This window comes from Dendrobates tinctorius, unplaced genomic scaffold (assembly GCF_039654945.1).
Source record: "Dendrobates tinctorius isolate UK_male_01 unplaced genomic scaffold, ASM3965494v1 ptg000008l, whole genome shotgun sequence".
NCBI classification, from domain to species: Eukaryota; Metazoa; Chordata; class Amphibia; order Anura; family Dendrobatidae; genus Dendrobates; species Dendrobates tinctorius.
The window spans coordinates 71,993,076-72,013,497 of NW_027361676.1; the positions used below are offsets into that span (position 1 = coordinate 71,993,076).

The 20,422-nt window shown below is 47.6% G+C and overlaps 1 protein-coding gene across 2 annotated transcripts in view; it reads right to left on the reverse strand.

The window, feature by feature from the left end:
• The window catches only part of LOC141092403 (EF-hand calcium-binding domain-containing protein 6-like), a 266,005-nt gene that overhangs the window by 140,174 nt on the left and 105,409 nt on the right, over positions 1-20,422 (reverse strand). For both annotated transcript variants that reach the window (XM_073578531.1, XM_073578540.1), the window contains one exon: positions 20,020-20,085. In XM_073578531.1, the coding sequence (XP_073434632.1) occupies positions 20,020-20,085 (66 nt within the window). The remainder of the gene's footprint in view (positions 1-20,019; positions 20,086-20,422) is intronic.

Consider the following 20,422-nt stretch of genomic DNA (forward strand, 5'->3'; position numbering starts at 1 on the left):
GTCTTGTGAGATCTTATTTTTTGCAGGACGAGTTGACGTTTTTATTGGTACCATTTTCGGGCACGTCACATTTTTTGTTCGCTTTTTATTCTGATTTTTTGGACGCAGAATGAACAAAAATCAGCATTTCAAGAATTTCTTTTGGGAGGTGCGTTTACACCTCTCCGCGTGCGGTAGAATTAATAAGGCAGTTTTATTCTTCGGGTCAGTACGATTACAGCAATACCTCATTTATGTCTTTTTTTTATGTTTTGGCGCTTTTATGCAATAAAAACAATTTTATATAAAAAATAATAATTTTTGCATCGCTTTATTCTGCGAGCTATAATTTTTTATTTTTTCACTGATGATGCTGTATGGTGGCCCGTTTTTTGCGGGACAAGATGACATTTTCAGCGGTACCATGGTTATTTATATCCGTCTTTTTGATCGCGCGTTATTGCACTTTTTGTTCGGCGGTATGATAATAAAGCATTATTTTTTGCTTTGTTTTTTATTTTTATTTTTTAAGGGAATCACTAAAGAGGTTAACTAATGGGACAGTTTTATAGGGCGGGTCGTTAAGGACGCGGTGATACTAAATATGTGTACTTTTATTGTTTTGGGGTTTTTTTATTTCCAAAAAATGAATTTATTAGGGAATTTTTTTTTTTTTTATTTATTTAGCGATTTTTTTATAAATTATTTTTACACTTTTTTTTTTTTTTTTTCTTTATTACAATGTCCCAGGGGGGACATAACTGTCATGTGAGAGATCATTGATCTGTCACATCACAGATTGCTGTGACAGATCAGCGATCTGTCACAGGCAGTGCTGCAGGCTTCCTCACGCCGGCACTTTGCAGGCATGAGGAAGCCGCCTCCCTGCAGGCCCCCGAAGGTCCCCGCCGCAATTTTGGATCTGGGGACCTGCAGGGAAGGAGGCCCCCGCAGCAGCACTGCACACTGCGCTGCTGCGGGGGTCTCAGGGAAGCACGGAGGGAGCCCCCTCCCTGACGATGCTTCCCTAATCCCCGGTACACTGCGATCGTGTTTGATCGCAATGTGCCAGGGGTTAACGTGTCGGGGCGGTCCGTGACCGCCCCTGACACATAGTGCCGGGTATCAGCTGTGATAATCAGCTGTCACCCGGCCCCGATCAGCGGCGCTCACCACCTGAGCGCCACTGATCGCTATGACGTACTATCCCGTCCATGGGCATAGGGGCTCGGATAGTACGTCAGATGTCAGAAAGGGGTTAAAGGTATTCTCAAGTGCAGGCATGAAAACCATGAAACACTATGATGAAATTGGCTTTTACGAAGACCACTTCAGAAATAGAAGACCAAAAGTTTCCTTTGCTGCAGAGGATAATTTCATTAGCGTTACCACCCTCAGAAACTGCAAATTGACAGCACCTGAGATAATATCCCTCATAATTAGTAAGTACACAAACTTTAAGTTGATATTCCATCTGGTTTGCACTTAGTTGGACCATCATTTATGTTGCAAAAGGACAATAACCTAAAACAATCCTCAAGGCTATATGAAAAAGAAGAACAGGGATGGAGCCAATTGAGATGATTTGGGATGGGTTGGACCACAAAGTGAAGACAACGCAGCCAGTAAGTGCTTAGCAGCTCTTAGAACTCTTTCACGACTGTTGAAAAGTCATTCCAGGTGATCATCTAATAAAGTTGTTTGAGAGAATAATAGAATGGCAAAGGAGTGTAAAGTTGGCAAAGGAGTGGTAGATTGGCTCACTCAGCTGCTCAAAGAGGTAGTCACAGGAACGGTTTCTATTTAAGTTTTCAACTGGTTTATTAAAAACATACTACATAAACCAGTCCAAAATTAGGTAAACAAACACGGCCCTACTGGAATACCTGAGAAACAAAATAGCATACAGTACAGTCTGTGTGGCTGCAGGGTTTGCCCCCTAAGGGATAAAAGAACAAGTTCAGCTGTCTTTAACACGAGCACAGCTCTGGAGATCTCATGTCTAGATTCACCGAACACTGACTGAGTTTAAAGGCTTACCTTCTGGACAACAATCTGGGGAGGAGATATAGTGAACAACCTCCCATCCACTCTTTAGATGTTCACCAAAAAACCCAGCCCTTATTATATGACTGATTAACCCTTCTCAGCACATAGCATGCTGGAGCATACTTCTGGGTTTTATATCACTGAGGCTAACATTCTCAGTGACAAATATCTCCCCTCCAGTATTTTAGCAGTGACCTTCTCACACATCCCCCCTTCCCAAAGCCTGGGGTTTTGACATCACCAGTCACTAGACAGGGAAGCTATGATAGGGTATCTGCGTTACTGTGTAGTTTTCCGGGACTATGCTCCACAAGATTCTTCCCCTTCCTTTCCCTCATCCGTCTCAGGGGCGCATGGTCTGAAACTACCCTGAACCTTCTGCCTAGCAGGTAGTACCTGTCATGTCGGACGCTGTTCACACCACAGCGTCCGGCAGGCAGCGGTAGTTCCATCTCCGTCCACTATAGCTTCAGTGGCGCCGGCTTGATTTTACTCAGGTTATCTGGGGTTAGTCTAGCTGGAAATCAGGTCGGATGTTTGGTCACGCCCACGGTCTTTAAATAGTCGTGCTGGCCTGTGGGCGTCGCCGATTATAGCTTGTGTTTTGTGCCAAGTGGTTCCGGTCTGGAGTGGAGGTGTTGGAGAGAGAAATTCATAGCTGGTGTCGTATGATCCGTTGTTACCTTTTCGCCTTCCTATATTTGTGCTTTGTTTTGCCCTGTTCACATTATAGTATTGTCCTGTGTGGTTGCGGCGCGGTGTGGTTTGAGTTCTCCCTGTCTGTCATTACTGTGTGGGTTTTGGTGGTTTGACAACTCACTGGGTGGAGGGTGGAGGGTTCAGCTTAGGGCTGAGCAGGAGATAAGGAGAGGCTGGAGGCTCAGGCATTTGCACCTTTAGCAAAAACCCCGGGTTGAGGGTCAGACAGGGTTTTCCCTAGTTTGAGGGACTCCGCAGGGGCCCGGGTTTTGTCAGCCTTCTTCGACCTAAGCCTCGCATAACATTATAATCGGCCCAACATTTTTCCATGGATTCCATGACTTCCATAAACCGCCAGTTGGCGGCGCTGTCCGTACAGGTCACCGAGTTGAAGGGGGCAGTTCAGCAGCAGGGCCTGGTTGTAGCTAATGTACAAGCGGCTTCTGCTGGTGCAGGTGCAGAGCCTAAGATTCCGCTGCCTGAACGATTTTCTGGGGAACGCAGCAAATTTGTCATCTTTCGGGAGGCCTGCAAGTTATACTTTCGCATGCGCCCGGTCTCCTCAGGTAATGAGGCTCAGCGGGTGGGTCTGGTGTTATCATTACTGAGTGGGGACCCCAAAGCATGGGCGTTTTCCTTACCAGCCGACTCTGCTACGTTTCATTCGGTTGAGAATGTTTTTTCAGCACTCGGGCTCATTTATGATGACCCCGACAGATTGGCTTTAGCAGAATCTAAAATCCGCGCCCTCCGTCAGGGGGAACGTATGGCGGAAGACTATTGTTCAGAATTTCGCCGTTGGGCAGTAGACACACAGTGGAACGACCCAGCGCTGCGGAGTCAGTTTATTCATGGGGTCTCAGAAAGAGTTAAACAGGCCCTCCTGATGTATGAGACTCCTGCATCGTTAGAATCTGCCATGAGTTTGGTTATCCGTATTGATCGCCGTTTGCGTCAAGGGGCGCAGGAGACGCTGCCTCTGGGGGAAAGCAGGGGTGCCAGTGTGGTTGCTGCAGATGAGCCCACGGAACCTATGCAAATCGCTGGGGTATCACATGTGCAGCGTCGCGTTCCTGGATTCAGGAAGCATGGAGCATGTTTTTACTGTGGTAAAAGAGATCATTATGTAAATGCTTGTCCTGTGCTACCAAAGAAAGTCGCACCGGCGGAAAACTGGTAAGCTCAGAGGGTATGGAGGAGGCCCAACTGAGCGTATGCATATCCTCCATGATGGTATCTCAATGTATGCTCCCTGCCAGGGTTATTATTGCGGGCAGAGAGCTACCAATATCAGTGTTTGTGGATAGCGGTTCAGCCACCAATCTCATGGATGAGGAGTTTGCACGCATGGCAGGTTTCAAGATCGAAAAACTCCCTCATCCTATTCGCGTGGTTACCATTAATGCCGCTCCCCTCCCACAGGGGGAGATTACTGAGTTTGTAGCTGAGGTTAAACTCCACATTGGGGTCCTACATTCTGAGTGGGTTACATGTAAGGTACTCAATAATCTCCCAGCACAAATAGTCCTGGGTTTCCCATGGTTGTCTAAGCACAACCCGGTGATTGACTGGAGAACCCAGGACATAGTCCAGTGGAGCAGTTTCTGCCAGGAAAATTGCTTGGCCACATGTGTGTCCGCCGTGAAGTCCAGCCTTCCGGAGGCATTGCTGGATTTTGCGGACGTATTCTCTGAGAGGGGTTGCTCAGAACTACCTCCACATCGAGCCTATGACTGTCAAATTAGGTTAAAACCCGGGGCTAAATTGCCAAAGGCGAGGATGTTTAGTATTTCTGGTCCGGAGAGACAAGCTCTTAAGGACTACATTGCGGAGAGTTTAAGTAAAGGGCACATCCGGCCTTCATCCTCACCAGTAGCAGCGGGGTTTTTCTTCATTAAGAAAAAAGATGGGGGGTTACGCCCGTGTCTGGATTTCCGGGAGTTAAACCAGATTACGGTCCGTGATCCCTACCCGATGCCTCTGATCCCTGATTTGTTCAACCAGGTGGCTGGTGCGAAGTGGTTTTCCAAACTTGACCTCAGGGGGGCATATAACCTCATAAGGGTCCGTCAGGGGGATGAGTGGAAGACGGCATTTAATACCCCTGAGGGTCATTTTGAAAGCCTAGTTATGCCATTTGGGTTGACAACCGCGCCTGCTGTGTTCCAACATTTCATAAATGATGTATTTGCTCATGTGCTGGGGAAATTTGTGATTGTGTACCTGGATGATATCCTTATTTATTCGAGCGACCAGGACACTCATTTAGAGCATGTCAGGCAGGTGTTACAGCTGCTCCGTGAGAATAAGCTCTATGCTAAGCTTGAAAAATGCGTGTTTTTTGTTCAAGAGTTGCCTTTTTTGGGATATATTGTGTCCGCTGCAGGGTTTAAAATGGATGCTGCGAAGGTGCAAGCGGTGCTGCGATGGGAACGGCCTGGTAATCTAAAAGCGCTCCAGCGGTTCCTTGGGTTTGCCAACTATTATAGGAAGTTTATTAAGAATTTCTCTACTATAGCCAAACCGCTCACGGACATGACGAAAAAAGGTACCAATCTCGCTATCTGGTCTGAGGATGCGGTGCGTGCATTTGAGCTTCTGAAGAACCGTTTTGCTTCAGCCCCCATTCTGGTGCAACCGGACGTATCTAAACCTTTTACGGTGGAGGCCGATGCGTCTGAGGTGGGAGTAGGGGCAGTACTGTCACAGGGCTCGTCCTTGAGCAATTTGCGTCCATGCGCCTACTTCTCCAAGAAGCTGTCGCCGGCCGAACGGAATTACGACATCGGCAACAGGGAGTTGTTGGACATCAAATTGGCTTTTGAGGAATGGCGACACTTCTTGGAGGGGGCGGCCCACCAGGTTACAGTCATCACCGGCCATAAAAACCTGCTCTATCTGGAGTCGGCCAAGCGTCTGTCTCCCAGGCAGGCTCGCTGGGCATTGTTTTTTACACGTTTTAACTTTCTGGTGACTTACCGTCCTGGGGCGAAAAACACCTAGGTGGATGCCTTGTCCAGGTGTTTTCCGGGGGGAGAACCTCGGGAAGAGCCGGTACCCATCCTCCAGGAAGGTGTAGTGGTTTCGGCTCTCACGACTGAGGTAGAGGCGGAGATTGCCGAGGCCCAGGAGGAGGTACTACCAGGACTTCCCGCTAATAAGTCGTTCGTACCCCTTCATCTTCGTCTTAAAGTGTTGGGGGAACACCACGACTCGGTCCTGGACGGTCATCCAGGGATTAGGGGCACCTTGGAACTGGTATCGCGCCGCTTCTGGTGGCCAAAAATCCGGCAGGATGTGGTTTCCTACGTGACAGCTTGCATCACGTGCGTCAGGGCCAAGTCGCCCAGAACCCGTCCTGCTGGCACTCTACAGCCTCTGGGGATACCTAGTAGGCCATGGACAGAAATCTCCATGGACTTTATCACAGACTTGCCTGCCTCGGCGGGGAACACGGTCATCCTGGTGGTGGTTGATCAATTTTCGAAGATGGCGCATTTTGTGTCGTTGCCTTCCTTGCCCAACGCGAAGACGTTGGCTCAGGTCTTTGTGCAGGAGGTAGTCAGACTGCACGGAGTTCCGTCGGACATAGTGTCTGATAGGGGTACCCAGTTTGTGGCGAAGTTTTGGAAAGCTTTTTGCTCACGATTGGGGATCAAGTTGTCTCATTCGTCGGCGTTTCATCCGCAGTCAAATGGTCAAACTGAGCGCATGAACCAAAATCTGGAGCAGTATTTGCGATGTTTTGTGTCTGACAACCAAGAGGAGTGGTCGACGTTCCTTCCCTTGGCCGAGTTCGCATTAAATAATCACCGCCAAGAATCATCGGGAGAGTCTCCGTTCTTTTGTGTTTATGGGCACCATCCTCAATTTTGTACCTTGCGTCAGGGGGGCTCTGGGGGCGTCCCAGAGGAGGACCGGTTAGGAGTTCAACTATCATCGGTCTGGAGGAGTGTGAAACAGCGATTGCTGAGCATGAGTGCAAGATACAAACGTGTGGCTGACTCTAGACGCGTGCCAGGTCCGGACCTGTGTGTGGGTGATTGGGTGTGGTTAGCTACTAAAAACATAAAACTCAAAATTCCATCATTGAAATTGGGTCCAAGGTTTATTGGCCCTTTTAAGATTGCTGCCATCATAAACCCGGTTGCTTATCGGTTGGAGCTTCCTGCGGTATACAAGATACACAACGTGTTTCACAGGTCTTTATTGAAAAAGGTGGTAGGCTCTGTGGACACGACGCCGATGCCACCTCCAGTCATGGTGGATGGCGATTTAGAGTTTGAAGTCTCCAAAGTGGTGGACTCTCGAGTACTGCGCCGTACTCTTCAGTATTTGGTGCACTGGCGGGGGTATGGTCCGGAGGAGAGGTCTTGGGTACCAGCCTCGGACATGCATGCGGATCGGCTGGTCAGTTCCTTTCACCGCCGTCATCCGGACAAGCCAGGTCCTATGAGTCTTGAGGGCCCTGGGGTCCCTCGTAGAAGACGGGGTACTGTCATGTCGGACGCTGTTCACACCACAGCATCCGGCAGGCAGCGGTAGTTCCATCTCCGTCCACTATAGCTTCAGTGGCGCCGGCTTGATTTTACTCAGGTTATCTGGGGTTAGTCTAGCTGGAAATCAGGTGGGATGTTTGGTCACGCCCACGGTCTTTAAATAGTCGTGCTGCCCTGTGGGCGTCGCCGATTATAGCTTGTGTTTTGTGCCAAGTGGTTCCGGTCTGGAGTGGAGGTGTTGGAGAGAGAAATTCATAGCTGGTGTCGTATGATCCGTTGTTACCTTTTTGCCTTCCTATATTTGTGCTTTGTTTTGCCCTGTTCACATTATAGTATTGTCCTGTGTGGTTGCGGCGCGGTGTGGTTTGAGTTCTCCCTGTCTGTCATTACTGTGTGGGTTTTGGTGGTTTGACAACTCACTGGGTGGAGGGTGGAGGGTTCAGCTTAGGGCTGAGCAGGAGATAAGGAGAGGCTGGAGGCTCAGGCATTTGCACCTTTAGCAAAAACCCTGGGTTGAGGGTCAGACAGGGTTTTCCCTAGTTTGAGGGACTCCGCAGGGGCCCGGGTTTTGTCAGCCTTCTTCGACCTAAGCCTCGCATAACATTACCTCAGAATGTCAATTGCCCATTTGATGGCCAAATCTCTAAGGTAGCATAATTGTTTTCACAGGAGTAAAGTTTCCTACTTAGGATTGGATGTTCTTACAATATTTACTTCCTGGGACAACATAGCTCTCAACCCAACCTCTGAAGCGTCTGTCTGGACCACAAACTCCTTATTGAAGTGAGGTGTGACCAAGACCGTTTTTTAACACAGGGTGAGCTTCAACTCTTGGAACGCCATTGTCGCTTTCGGGAGACTACTTGTCCATTGGCATTTTTGTCTCCTTAAGGTGGTCAGTCAGGGGTGCGGGTATCAAGGCAAAATGATAAACCACCAATTGTATCCTACAATTTCCAGAAATGCCCTAACCTGTTTCTTCCAGATTGGTTGTGGCCAATTCTGGATCGCCTCTACTTTGTTCACTTACGGCTGTATTTTGCCTCTCCCAACAATATAGCCTAAGTATTTGGCTTCCTCCTTCCCCATGGCACACTTTTTTGGATTTATGGTAAACCCAGCCTTCCTCAGAGCATTCAGTGCCGCCTGGACCTTCTGCAGATGTCTTCCCCAATCTAGGCTGAAGATCATAATATCGTCCAGGTAAACTGCACAGTATTTCTTGTGAGGGGCTAGGATCTCATCCATGACCCTGTGGAAGGCAGTTGGGGCTCCCTGCAGCCCAAAAGGCATTTTGGTTGTATTGGAAGCAACCATCAGGTGTAGAGAAGGTCATCTTCTCCTTGGCACTTTGGGACATGAGAATTTGCCAGTACCCTTTTGTTAGGAGAAGGGTGGTGAAGTATCTGGCTGACCATAGTCTCTCAATGAGTTCATTGACCCAGGGCATCGGATACGCATCGAACTTGGACACCTCATTCAGATTCCTATAATCATTACAAAACCACCATTCTCTATTGGGTTTTGACACAAGGACAATGGGGCTGGCCCAGCTCAGGCTGAATATTCTCCTCACCATTGAAATCACTGCATGGACGGCTTCGGGGATTTGATGCAGCTTTAGGTTTCACCCGCACATGCGGTTCTGTCAAGGGTTGATGCTCGATGACCTGCGTACATCTTGAAAACTTGAAAACAGGTGATGCTGAAGCAGTTCACGACACTGTTGTTTCTGGGCTGGTGATAGGGTCTTTGCCACTGTGACATTCTCAACCTTGGCTTTGGGATTTTCCTCCAGGCACGTAGCTTCCACCAGTTCTCTGTCTTGCCATGGCTTAAGCAGTGTCATGGTTAGGACATGGTTAATGTCCTGTTCTCACAGGGTTAACTTTTGCCGGCCTCTCTTTGGATCTGGGAGGGGTATTTATACTCACTCCAGACTAGGATTCCCTGTCAGCTATACTGTTATTCTGGCTGTGTGTCTGACCCCCCTGGTGTGCGTGGATACTGCATTGCTTGTTTGATTCCCGTGTATGACCCGGTCTGTCCCCTCACTCTGAACTCGTTTTGGTACTATTGTCTTCTCCGGTTCTGACCTCCTGGCTTGGCTATTGTTATTCCGTTACAGTTTGACCCTATTGTACCGTCCATTGCCGGTTCTGGTTTTCTGATCTATTGCTACGTCCTGACTATTCGCTCTGTCTAACCCTTTGGCACTGTCCTGCTATCTCGTGCTTTGACCCCGGCTTGATCTGGTTTCTGTCTCTGTCTATGCCCTTGGTAACTTGTCCTGTAGTTACCTTTCTAGGAGTTTCCCTGCAGCTCCTAGCTCTGTGGAGCTTAGGTCACGCCCCCAGCAGTCACGTGCTTCAGGTCCTGATAGTCTGAAGCACGCATCATCACCGCTGCTGTCCCACTCCACAGGTATCTTTGAGCACTGCTTTTGTACTCAGGACACACGCACTGGCTCAGTGAGTAAGTGCTGTGTGGTGTTCCTGACAAGAAGTTTGACATGGTAGTGTTTTCTTCTCCCTGGCTGATGGATCTTGTAGGTGACATCGCCTATCTTTTCAACCGCTTTGTATGGCCCCTTCCACTTGGCCAGAAATGTACTTGTGACGGTGGGAATCAGCACTAACACCTAATATCCAGGGCTAAACAGTGTCAGCCTTGCAGACCGATTGTAGACTCTTGCCTGGGTCTCTTCTGCATGATCTCCTTTGGTAGGTCCGTCCAGGATAAAATATGGACTGTCTGTCTATACTCCTGGAGGAGAAGTTTCTCAGTGGTACCTCCTCCGGGTACCATGTGGCGTAGTCCATGATCACCAGGAAATATTGGTGCCCTCTGGCAGACTTAACCAGGGGTCCGCAAGACCCATGGCAATGCAGTCAAATGGGACTTGTATAAAAGGTAATGGCACTAGGGGACTACAGAAGTGAGAGACTGGAGCTGTTCACTGGCAGGTAGGACAGGATTGGCAATAGTTAACAATCTCTCAGTCATATGCAGGCCAATAGAACCTTTGAAGTGCCCACTCTTGGGTTTTGTCTATGCCCAGATACCCACCAATGACATGAGAATGGGCCAGGTCTAACAACCTATGCCTACACGGCCCTGGTACTAACAGATAATCTATTACCTGCCCCCTCAGTTTAGTAAACCGGTATAGCAAGTCCTCATTTACCGCAAAGTATGAAAACCTGGTGTTGGCCCACAGTTCTTGAGCAACCCCATTTAGAACAGAAACATTATCAAACGCCCCTTTTAATGTATGGTCCTTCATTTGGGAAGTCCTAAACTTCACTCCAGTAACCCCCAGCTCAGGAATGTTGGCCTCCTGGGTCGCTATCTCATCCTAGTCACCAGCAAGGACACACAGGGGGAATTCTTTGACCTCTGACTGCGATGGGAACTCTTTAAGGTCGAACCTGCTCTTATTTTAGTAACTTGGCACTGCTGCCTTTTGCCTTAAGTCCGAGAATAAGTTAAAATCACGACCTATTATAACTGGGTGTAGCAGGTCTTTAACTACTCCAACCTCATGGGACTCCATGCCACAGTTAATTTTTATGGTCATCCTGGCGACAGGGTAGTCTTTTGGCAACCTCGTGACTACAGTGGATGTCCTCGAGCTTTCTGGGGATCAAAAGGTGAGGGAGTGTGTCCCTTATTAGGGTTACCAAACTCCCTGAGTCCAAGAGTCCTGACACCAGTACCCCATTTATGGTCATGGAACATGACTGTGGCCCATTGCTGTGAAAAATGAGGATGAATGAACTCATGGAGATCAACATCCAACACTGCGGAGACACCATCACATGTTTCTCAACGCAGTGATTCTAGAGCAATGCCCCCATCCCTTATGGGAAATATGCAAAAACATGCAAAACACAAGCCGCGGAGACACCATCACGTGTTTCTCAACGCAAGCAATGACTAGCCAGGTCTTTCACCGGGAAGGAACAACCACGGGAAGGGCAGTCTCCAATGAAGGAAACCACCTATGCCAAAACATGGTATCCATCCACAGACAGCTGTTTCGGGGTATTGCCCCTCATCTGTGTGGAGTAGGAAACTGGCTAGTAGGAGCAATGCCTAGTAAAAGACTGTGAAAAATGAGGATGAATGAACTCATGGAGATCAACATCCAACACTGCGGAGACACCATCACATGTTTCTCAACGCAGTGATTCTAGAGCAATGCCCCCATCCCTTATGGGAAATATGCAAAAACATGCAAAACACAAGCCGCCCATAAGGGATGGGGGCATTGTTCTAGAATCACTGCGTTGAGAAACATGTGATGGTGTCTCCGCAGTGTTGGATGTTGATCTCCATGAGTTCATTCATCCTCATTTTTCACAGTCTTTTACTAGGCATTGCTCCTACGAGCCAGTTTCCTACTCCACACTGATGAGGGGCAATACCCCGAAACAGCTGTCTGTGGATGGATACCATGTTTTGGCATAGGTGGTTTCCTTCATTGGAGACTGCCCTTCCCGTGGTTGTTCCTTCCCGGGGAAAGACCTGGCTAGTCATTGCTTGCGTTGAGAAACACGTGATGGTGTCTCCACGGCTTGTGTTTTGCATGTGGCCCATTGCTGGCCTGATAGTCTACACTGCAGGCCTGAAAGGCATAATACGTACAGCGCCTCCCTACGCTGCAGTCCACCTGTTCAATGGATATGTGACAATGGACTATGTGCCCAGGACCATGACACCTGTACAAATTAAGTCCTTCCCTGCAGCCTTCGACAACCCCTCAGCAGCCTCTTGGGACCTTGAATGTCCTGTAGTTGTGGCTCTATTACCCTTCTTTCAGGCTAATTTTGGGTGCCCCAGTACGGGGATGCAGCATTGCCTGGTTTCCTTAAGGACTTTTCAACCGCTTGGTACCTTTCCTCTAGGCCAACCAGGCTGTTTGCATTCCAGGAGTATCCCTGGGCAACTGAAGTCTGCACCAGTCAGAAAGGGAGTGAATAAACCTGTCCATAACAACACGCTTGACCATCTGGGCTGGAGCGGAGGACTCCAGCTGCAACTACGTTTGTACAAGATGTACTAGGTTGAACATTTGGGAATAAGGGTATTTGTGACCGCAATATGCCCAGTGATGGACCCCTTGTGCTCTGACAGACATAGCTATTCCTGAGCGTTCCAATATTTCAGTTTGGCATACTCCTATGCATCCTGTAAGGATAGGTCATAATAAGACTTTAGGGGCTTGAAAGTTAGATAGGGGACCAGCCCCCCTTCTTATGGCCTTGGTGGCAGCTTTATGGGCTCTGCTACCATTTCAAATACGGTTAAAAATACCTAGACATCACTGTCATCACAAAGGTCATTTGCATGGCACGTCTTACTGCCTTCCAGATGTATGAGTCAATACCTGGACTTGAGGGAGGGGTGATTGCCCTACCACGGATCACCTCAATCAGGACCACAAACTGCTGCTGTTCATGTTGCCACTGCAGCTGCTGCTGACATTGCTGTTGCTGCTGGAGATTAGCCTGCAGTAACTACTTTAACTACTCCTCCATGTTGTCTGCTTTCAGTCCTGCAAATACCTTCACCCAAGACATGCAGTTTTTCCACAGCCATCACACAGGCTTCCTGGGGAAGTTTACCGCACTTCTAGCAACTTCCCCCAGGAATCCCACGTGATGATTTACAAAGAAAAAACAAAGTAGTTTGACAATAAATGGCTTCACCCAAACACTAACCATGAGTGGAGAAAAAGTTTTGGTGTTACCATTCATATTCTCTGGAAAAAAAAGGGCAAGAAAGCAAAAATTCTGTCGGGGTATGTAAACTTTTGAGCACAACTGTATATAGGACGAGGGAGTGGCTAACAGTGAACAGCCGAAAGCCTTAATGCAGGAAAGCTTACAAGAGCTCTCAACTGAGCAGATTAACCCCTGCAATGCTAAAAGAAACCTACACCATTTAATATGAAGGTGAAGTGCTTCTAATCAGTAAAAGAGTAGGCGAAATCAGATGCTGAGGTCTTCTGGCTCCTCTCTACTAGAGAATACTAGAATACTAGAGAACTACTAGAATACTAGAGAAGAGAGAGAGGATTCAAAAAGATATAAGTAAACTGGAGCAGTGGGCAGCAACTAACAGAATGGTTTTTTTGACAGGGAAAAATGCAAAGTACTACATCTGGGCAATAAAAATGAAAAAAGCATATACAGAATGGGAGGAATAGGGCTAAGCAACAGCACATGTGAAAAAGACTTGGGTATACTAATAGATCACAGACTGAATATGAGTCAACAGTGTGATGCAGCAGCAAAAAAGGCAAATGCAATTTTAGGATGTATTAACAGAAGCATACAGTCTAGATCATGTGAAGTCATTATTGCCCTCTACTGCTCTTTGGTCAGACCTCACCTGGAATGCTGTGTCCAGTTTTGGGTGCCACATTTTAAAAAAGACATCAACAAACTGGAGCAAGTTCAAAAAAGAGCGACCAGAATGGTGACCGGTCTGCAAACCCTGTCTTATGAGGAAAGGTTGCATGATTTGGGAATGTTTAGCTGTCACATTGGAGAAGGATCATCTTTATTCTCATTTGCACAAAGACTAGAAACAATGGGATGAAACTGAATGGGAGGAGACACAGATTAGATATTAGAAAAAATTTTTTGACAGTTAGAGTAATCAATGAGTGGAACAGGCTGCCACGAGAAGTGGTGAGTTCTCCTTCAATGGAAGTCTTCAAACAGAGGCAGGACAGACATCTGTCTGGGATGATTTAGCGAATCCTGCTTTGAGCAGGGGGTTGGACCAGATGGCCCAGGAGGTCCCTTCCAACTCTACGATTCTGAGTGATTTCTGTCGCGGTAAACCCGAAACAGGAATGTTCTGCCCTTGGGCAAATCGAAAAGATCTGCTGCTTGCAGCTCCAGGTGTCCATCTATAGTTGTTCTATTGACCTCACCTCACATGTCTTAGATGTAATGATAGTTTTAGATTACTCTGTAGACCACATGGGCAACGCCATAAAGAGGCCTTAATGAGGAAACATGCACAAGGCTAGGATGAGCTACAGGACAATAGGCAAGCAGCTTAGTGAAAAGGCAACAACTGTTGGCACAATTGTTAGAAAATGGAAGAAACACAAGATGATGATCAGTCTTCCTCAGCCTGGGGCTCCAAGCATTATCTCGCCTCATGGGGTAAGGATGATTCTGAGAAAGGTCAGGAATCAGCCCAGAACTACATGGGAGGACCTGGTCAATGACCTGAAGAGAACTGGGATCACTGTCCCAAACATTATCATTAGTAGCACAATACACCGTCATGGATTAAAATCTTGCATGGCACGCAAGGTCCCCATGCTCATGCCAGCACATGTTCAGGCCTATCTGAAGTTCACCAATGACCATCAGGACAATCCAGAGGAGGCATGGGAGAAGGTCATGTGGTCAGATGAGACCAAATTAGAACTTTTTGATATCCAATCCACTTGCCATGTTTGGAGGAAAAAGAAGGATGGGTATGTTTGGGATAATTTAGTGACTCATACAATGAACAGGGGGTTTGACCAGATGACCCAGGAGATCCCTTCCAAGTTTACCATTCTATGATTCTAGGAGTACAACCCCAAGAACACCACTCAACCGTGAAGCTTGGTGATGGAAACATCATACTTTGGGGGAGCTTTTCTGCAAAAGGGACAGAAAGACAGCACCATATTGAAGGGGCAATGGATGGGGTCATGTATCGCAAGATTTTTACCAACAACCTCCTTCCTTCAGTAAAAGCATTGACGATGGGTCGTGGCTGGGTATTCCAGAATGACAAGGACCTGAAACACTCAACCAGGGCAACTAAGAAAATCTTTGGAGGGAGCTGAAACTCAGTGTTGCCCAGCGACAGGTGGGGCAGCCTGCTCCGGCTGTGGAAATAGCCCCATGTCATCCTCACTTAAGAGGGTTACCGCTACCGCGTAATACCCCCGCAGACAGTCCTCTTTAAAGAAGGATACTTCATCGCCCTCCTTCAGGGCACTGCCAAATTTTATGGAGGCCGCATTTACATAGACCTTCGAGTTGGTCCCGTCTTCTCTGATGAAGCCGTGCCCCTTCTCAATGTCCATGTATGCCAGCCAACCTTTGGTACGCCGACCTGCCAGGGCTCTTCCACCCTGCCGCAGCTCGGCCCACATCTCCTTTTCCAGTTGCTTCTTTTTCTAGATGACATCTTCCAGCCAAGCCGCCTGCCTGGGGGTGGTGAATGGCCCCTCTGTTGTTAGGGGGAAGTGGACAGCGCCCAGGCCTGCAATGGTGGGGAGTACTGCGGAGGCTGCCGGGTATGAATATGCGACTGCACCCCCCTCTGGGACGCACTGATGGGCGACAGAGGCTGAGTAAGGGGGCAGTGAGTGGGACCATCCCTCAGGGGCAAGGGGTCGAGGCTCACTCACCCTCTCCGGAGGCTGGACGATGGTCACGCCTGTGCCGGGCCCGCTGACTGCTTTGGTCACCGCTCCTCCTTCAAGTGTTAGCTCCGCTGGCTTCCGCTCTTCCGGCTGCGGTTCTGCACGGGTGGGCGCCGTTTCCGGCCCCCAAAGAATCAACGATGAGAGTTCCGGCACACAGGGTTCCTCTTGTCGGCGGCGTCCCGGAAGCTCCGCGCGCTGCTCCGCCATCCAACTTCATCCAGCCGAGAATTCCGCACTCCAGGAGTCCGTGGTCCTCACCGGGCGCTGACCTTGCGGCCGGGACAGCTCCATGGAATGGCCCACCAGGGCCTCTGTTAGTTCTTCCCAAGGCCTGCTGGATCGTACACTTCCTTTTTCCTTCCTCCAGCGCCACTCTATCCGGCCTACGCCTTGACAACTTCGAGTGTTCCATTGCGCCCGAGTTACCGTCGCTTACTGCCACTTCACTACTGCTTCCAGAATCTTCTGGGAGGCCACACCCCTTTCCAGGTGGGTACTCCCCCATCAACTCCACCCAGGTGAAGGAATTCTGTAGGGGAGGGTGAGGTTTCCTTCTTTTCAGCCACTCCCACCAGGGAAGGGCCAGGGTGCAATGACAGGCAACTATTGGCACAAAGGGGGCATAGAAACACCCACGAAGGGTGAGGGCTATGCCATCTTCTTTTTCACCTGCAGCAACATTTCCCACCAACTCCATGGCCGCCATCTTGGTCAACACAAATTCAGGTTGAGGTACAGTGTCATTCAAATCCGTTATGTCATCCACATCTGATGATACACAATTTTGCATACTTTCCTCTTTGCTAAACTTCAGGGGCACAACTTCCATCCCCACATCACTTGTCACCTTTCTCTTCGCGGGTTTTCCGCTCGGCGAGGTAGTTGCATCCTGCCGACTACGCCAAATGTAAGAGTCGGCCAGGACGGTAGTCGTAGCCGAAGACACCGGGGCTCTGGTGTCCTGGCCTCCTCCCACAGAAAAACCATTAGCTTCTACCGGCGTACCTGTTTGGGGTGCTGATCCACGGACAGGGATTCCACTGCGGTGCGACCCAGCTCCTGCACAATTGATTCAGTATATAGGAAATAACGGACACAGATACCGGTTCAGATGCCAAATCAACGATTTAATTTTCTCTTCAACTGTCCCAGACACATCAGTTACGTTGCAGTCCACACAGCATTCCTCCTGCACTTTCCCTTTCTTGCTTGCTGTATCCTCATGCACATTACGGGGTAGTAGCGCCCTTGGTGGTACCGCAGCATCACTCTTGTAGGACCTCAAGATATAAGGGATCCCATTCATCCGCTTCGCCACAGACTTACAAGCTTCAGCCCTTTTAAAGATCTGCCACATGGTGAATATTCTGCGTCGTGCACGACTTTTTTGGACCACACATTCTTTTACGTTCCTGCTGCTGTCATAAACTGCAATTACCCCAGGTGCTCATATCCAGCACCCGTCTGACTGCGCCTGTGCTTCTCTTCTTGGGTATGTGTACACGTTGCAAATTTGGCTGCGGATCTGCAGCGGATTTGACCCTGCGGATCCGCAGCAGTTTTCCATGCAGTGTACAGTACCATGTAAACCTATGAAAAACCAAATCCGCTGTGCACATGCTGCGGAAAATTCCGCAAAGATTTACTGTGGTTTATTTTCCACAGCATGTCAATTCTTTGTGCGGAATCCGAAGCGTTTTTACACCTCTTCCATTATAGGAATCCGCAGGTGTAAAAACGCAGGCAAAATCTGCACAAACTCTGCAGAAATTCCGAAGGAAATCTGCACTATATCCGTAGGTAAAACGCAGGTCATTTTACCTGCGGATTCAGCAAAATCCACGCAGAAAAATCCGCTGCCAAATCCGCAAAGTGTGCACATACTCTAATATTATGTGCACACGTTGCCGGTTCTGCTGCGGATCCGCAGCGGATTTGGCCCTGCAGATCCGCAGCAGTTTCTGCTCCATTGTACAGTACATGTATAGTCTATGGAAATTGAAAAACACAGTGCACATGCTGCGGATTTTTCCGGGCGTATTAGCTGCAGTTTTAAATCCACAGCATGTCAATTCTTTGTGTGGATTCCACAACGGTTTGACACCTGCTCTATCACCAGGTGTCAAAATGCAGGGGAAAACCACAGGCTAATCCGCAGGTAAAACGCAGATCATTTGATCTGCGGATTTAGCCAAATCCGCACTGAAAAATCTGCAGCAGAATCCGCAACGTGTGCACATACCCTTAAACAATGTTGTGTAACTGCTATGGCATCCTGGGCTTAGAGCCCTTGTGGACTTGTCAGGCGTATTCGCCTTCTGCCTAATTCCTATAGCCTACACTTACTTAACTCATAGCAGCTCCTCCTACAATTAACCCTATATGAACTTCCTATCAGCTATACCTAACAAAGCCCACTAGTGTACCCCCATCTAGTGGCCTGTTACAGAACTACACTTATCGATATCTATGAACTCTATACTAATAGTGTCCTCCTCTAATGACCCAAAGGATGCACTGGCTTACCCTAATCTGTACATTAATATACGGAACGTTATACAACACAACATATTACAATCTTTACAGCATGGTAACACATAATGTGGCAGTACCAATGAAGCAGGCGGTAATACACGATAGTGTAGCAGTACCGAAGCATAATAATATCTGTACATCAATTTACAATATATTTATATTAGAACTCCTTAAAGAGAAGGCAGCATTAAAGGGATGTTCTATTTCAATCCCTTACAAGGAAGCAGCAAAGCCAGTACTGGGGTAGAAACTAAAATAGGGCTGCATCGGCCATAGCAGGCTAGCAGATAGGACTGTTAAGAACCAGGAATAGCTGAGACTGTTTTGCGAAAAAAAAATCTGTGGAGTGAAGTGGGCCTCACTGGGTATGGTGTGTTTTTTTTTTTTTTTTCCCCCGTATATGTACCTACCTACTGTCAATGTAATGCCTTTATGCATCTGTATCTGTACTTGTTCCTGCCTTGCTACTGTAATGCTCTGAATTTCCCCATGGTGGGACGATTAAAGGATTATCTTATCTTATCATATCTTTGGTGGCTGAAACAGAATAAAAGTGCAGGAGAAAAGCACAGCTCATCTGTAGATAGCAAGTTGTCTGCTCCATTGCAATGTTTTAAATTATTATGCCTCCATATTAGAAGAAGCTGCAAGTAAATTCAAATATTTTTTTTTTTTAGAATTTGTAAATTTCTCAGTGTTTTATTGGCATTCAAGAACCCTTTGGCCGCTAGGCTTCACCACCTCCTCCTGAAATTTCACAAGTTTAGCATGCTCACAATGAATTATATAATACGAAAAGAAAAATACATCCACCCGAACAAGACAATTTTACGCTAGACAGTCTCCTCAGTATTATTAGCCACAAGCATAGAGCCCATACATTGTCACACGGAGTGCCCACTGTAGAGCACTGTATTACTGTTACACAGCTGTCCCGGCTCTGGGTTCTCCTCCTTTCACCACGGATGGCTAAACTTTCTTGTGCTCCATGTCAGGCTTTGCAAGTAGCCCAGCGTGCTCCCATGTGATCATCTACCTAGGCATATATAAGGTCTACCAAGACACCCACCTTTGTCTTGATATTAAGTCTCTTAGTTTGTTGGTGCACCATGACCTGTTTGCCGTTTCCATTTCCTTTTCTGCCTGTCTGTGGTTTCCAGGATGTCTCTGCTTTGCCTGCAGCTTCCAGTGCCTCTTCTATTTGTTTTTGGTTTTCAATACCTCAGCTACCTTTCTGTAGTCTCCAGAATGTCTCTTGTCTTTCTGCAGCTCCCAAGACCTCTTGGTGGTGGTCTCAGACATAATTTACGAGCACGCCGAAGATACTCGTAGAACACCCGAGCATGCTCGGAAAACTCGAGTAACAAGCACACTTGCTCATCACTATTGAAGATCCATCTCTAGAGTGAGCCTAACAATTACACAACCATTAAAGACAAACAACAGAAAAAAAATATTTCTTGGCAAGAATATTGAGGCAACACAGAAAGTGTGGAGTGTCCCACAATATTGTCTGTGAGAAGAAAATCATATACACTATGGTATATAGCATATGCATAAGCAAATATACCATTGGTGCAACCTGTGCAGGGGCCAACTAATGCCTCCAAACCAGCACATAGAGTGGTGCATTATGATGAGATATTGGAATGCAAAAGGCCCAGATACTGTTCATGCAAAAGGGCCCCTCTTTTGTCTTTGTCCACCCATAAAAATATGTCAGGAAATTCTGGTCAGTGGGGGAACACACTAGTAGCATGTATGTCCGTGTCTTCCTATGATTGTCACTTGATAGAATAATACCTGCTCTCTATTGCTGCTCGGAATTCCTGTTGGCTTATTACATTTCTTTTGAATTTATCAATTTTCCTAAAAAGAAAAAAGTAACAAATTATTAGTCATGGCATCCTATGTTATATAAATTTAGCTTACAGTCTTCACTTTTGTAATATCTGTCCTTCTGATTACACATTTCTCCAAAAATTCTTCTCAATCGATAAATGATAATATAGATAGATATAGATGAGAGGGTAAACATGCACTCCAGGGGTCACTTGTGGCCCTTGATAATGGTTTGTGGAGCCTTCAACCGAGAGGACAAAGACAAGTATATCTGTGTCCTAATAAACAGGCACATATTTCTGAAGTGTAAAGAGGGGTGCTGTCATTAGATTTCATTAGATGGTGGCTCAGTTCTCCTGTCTCC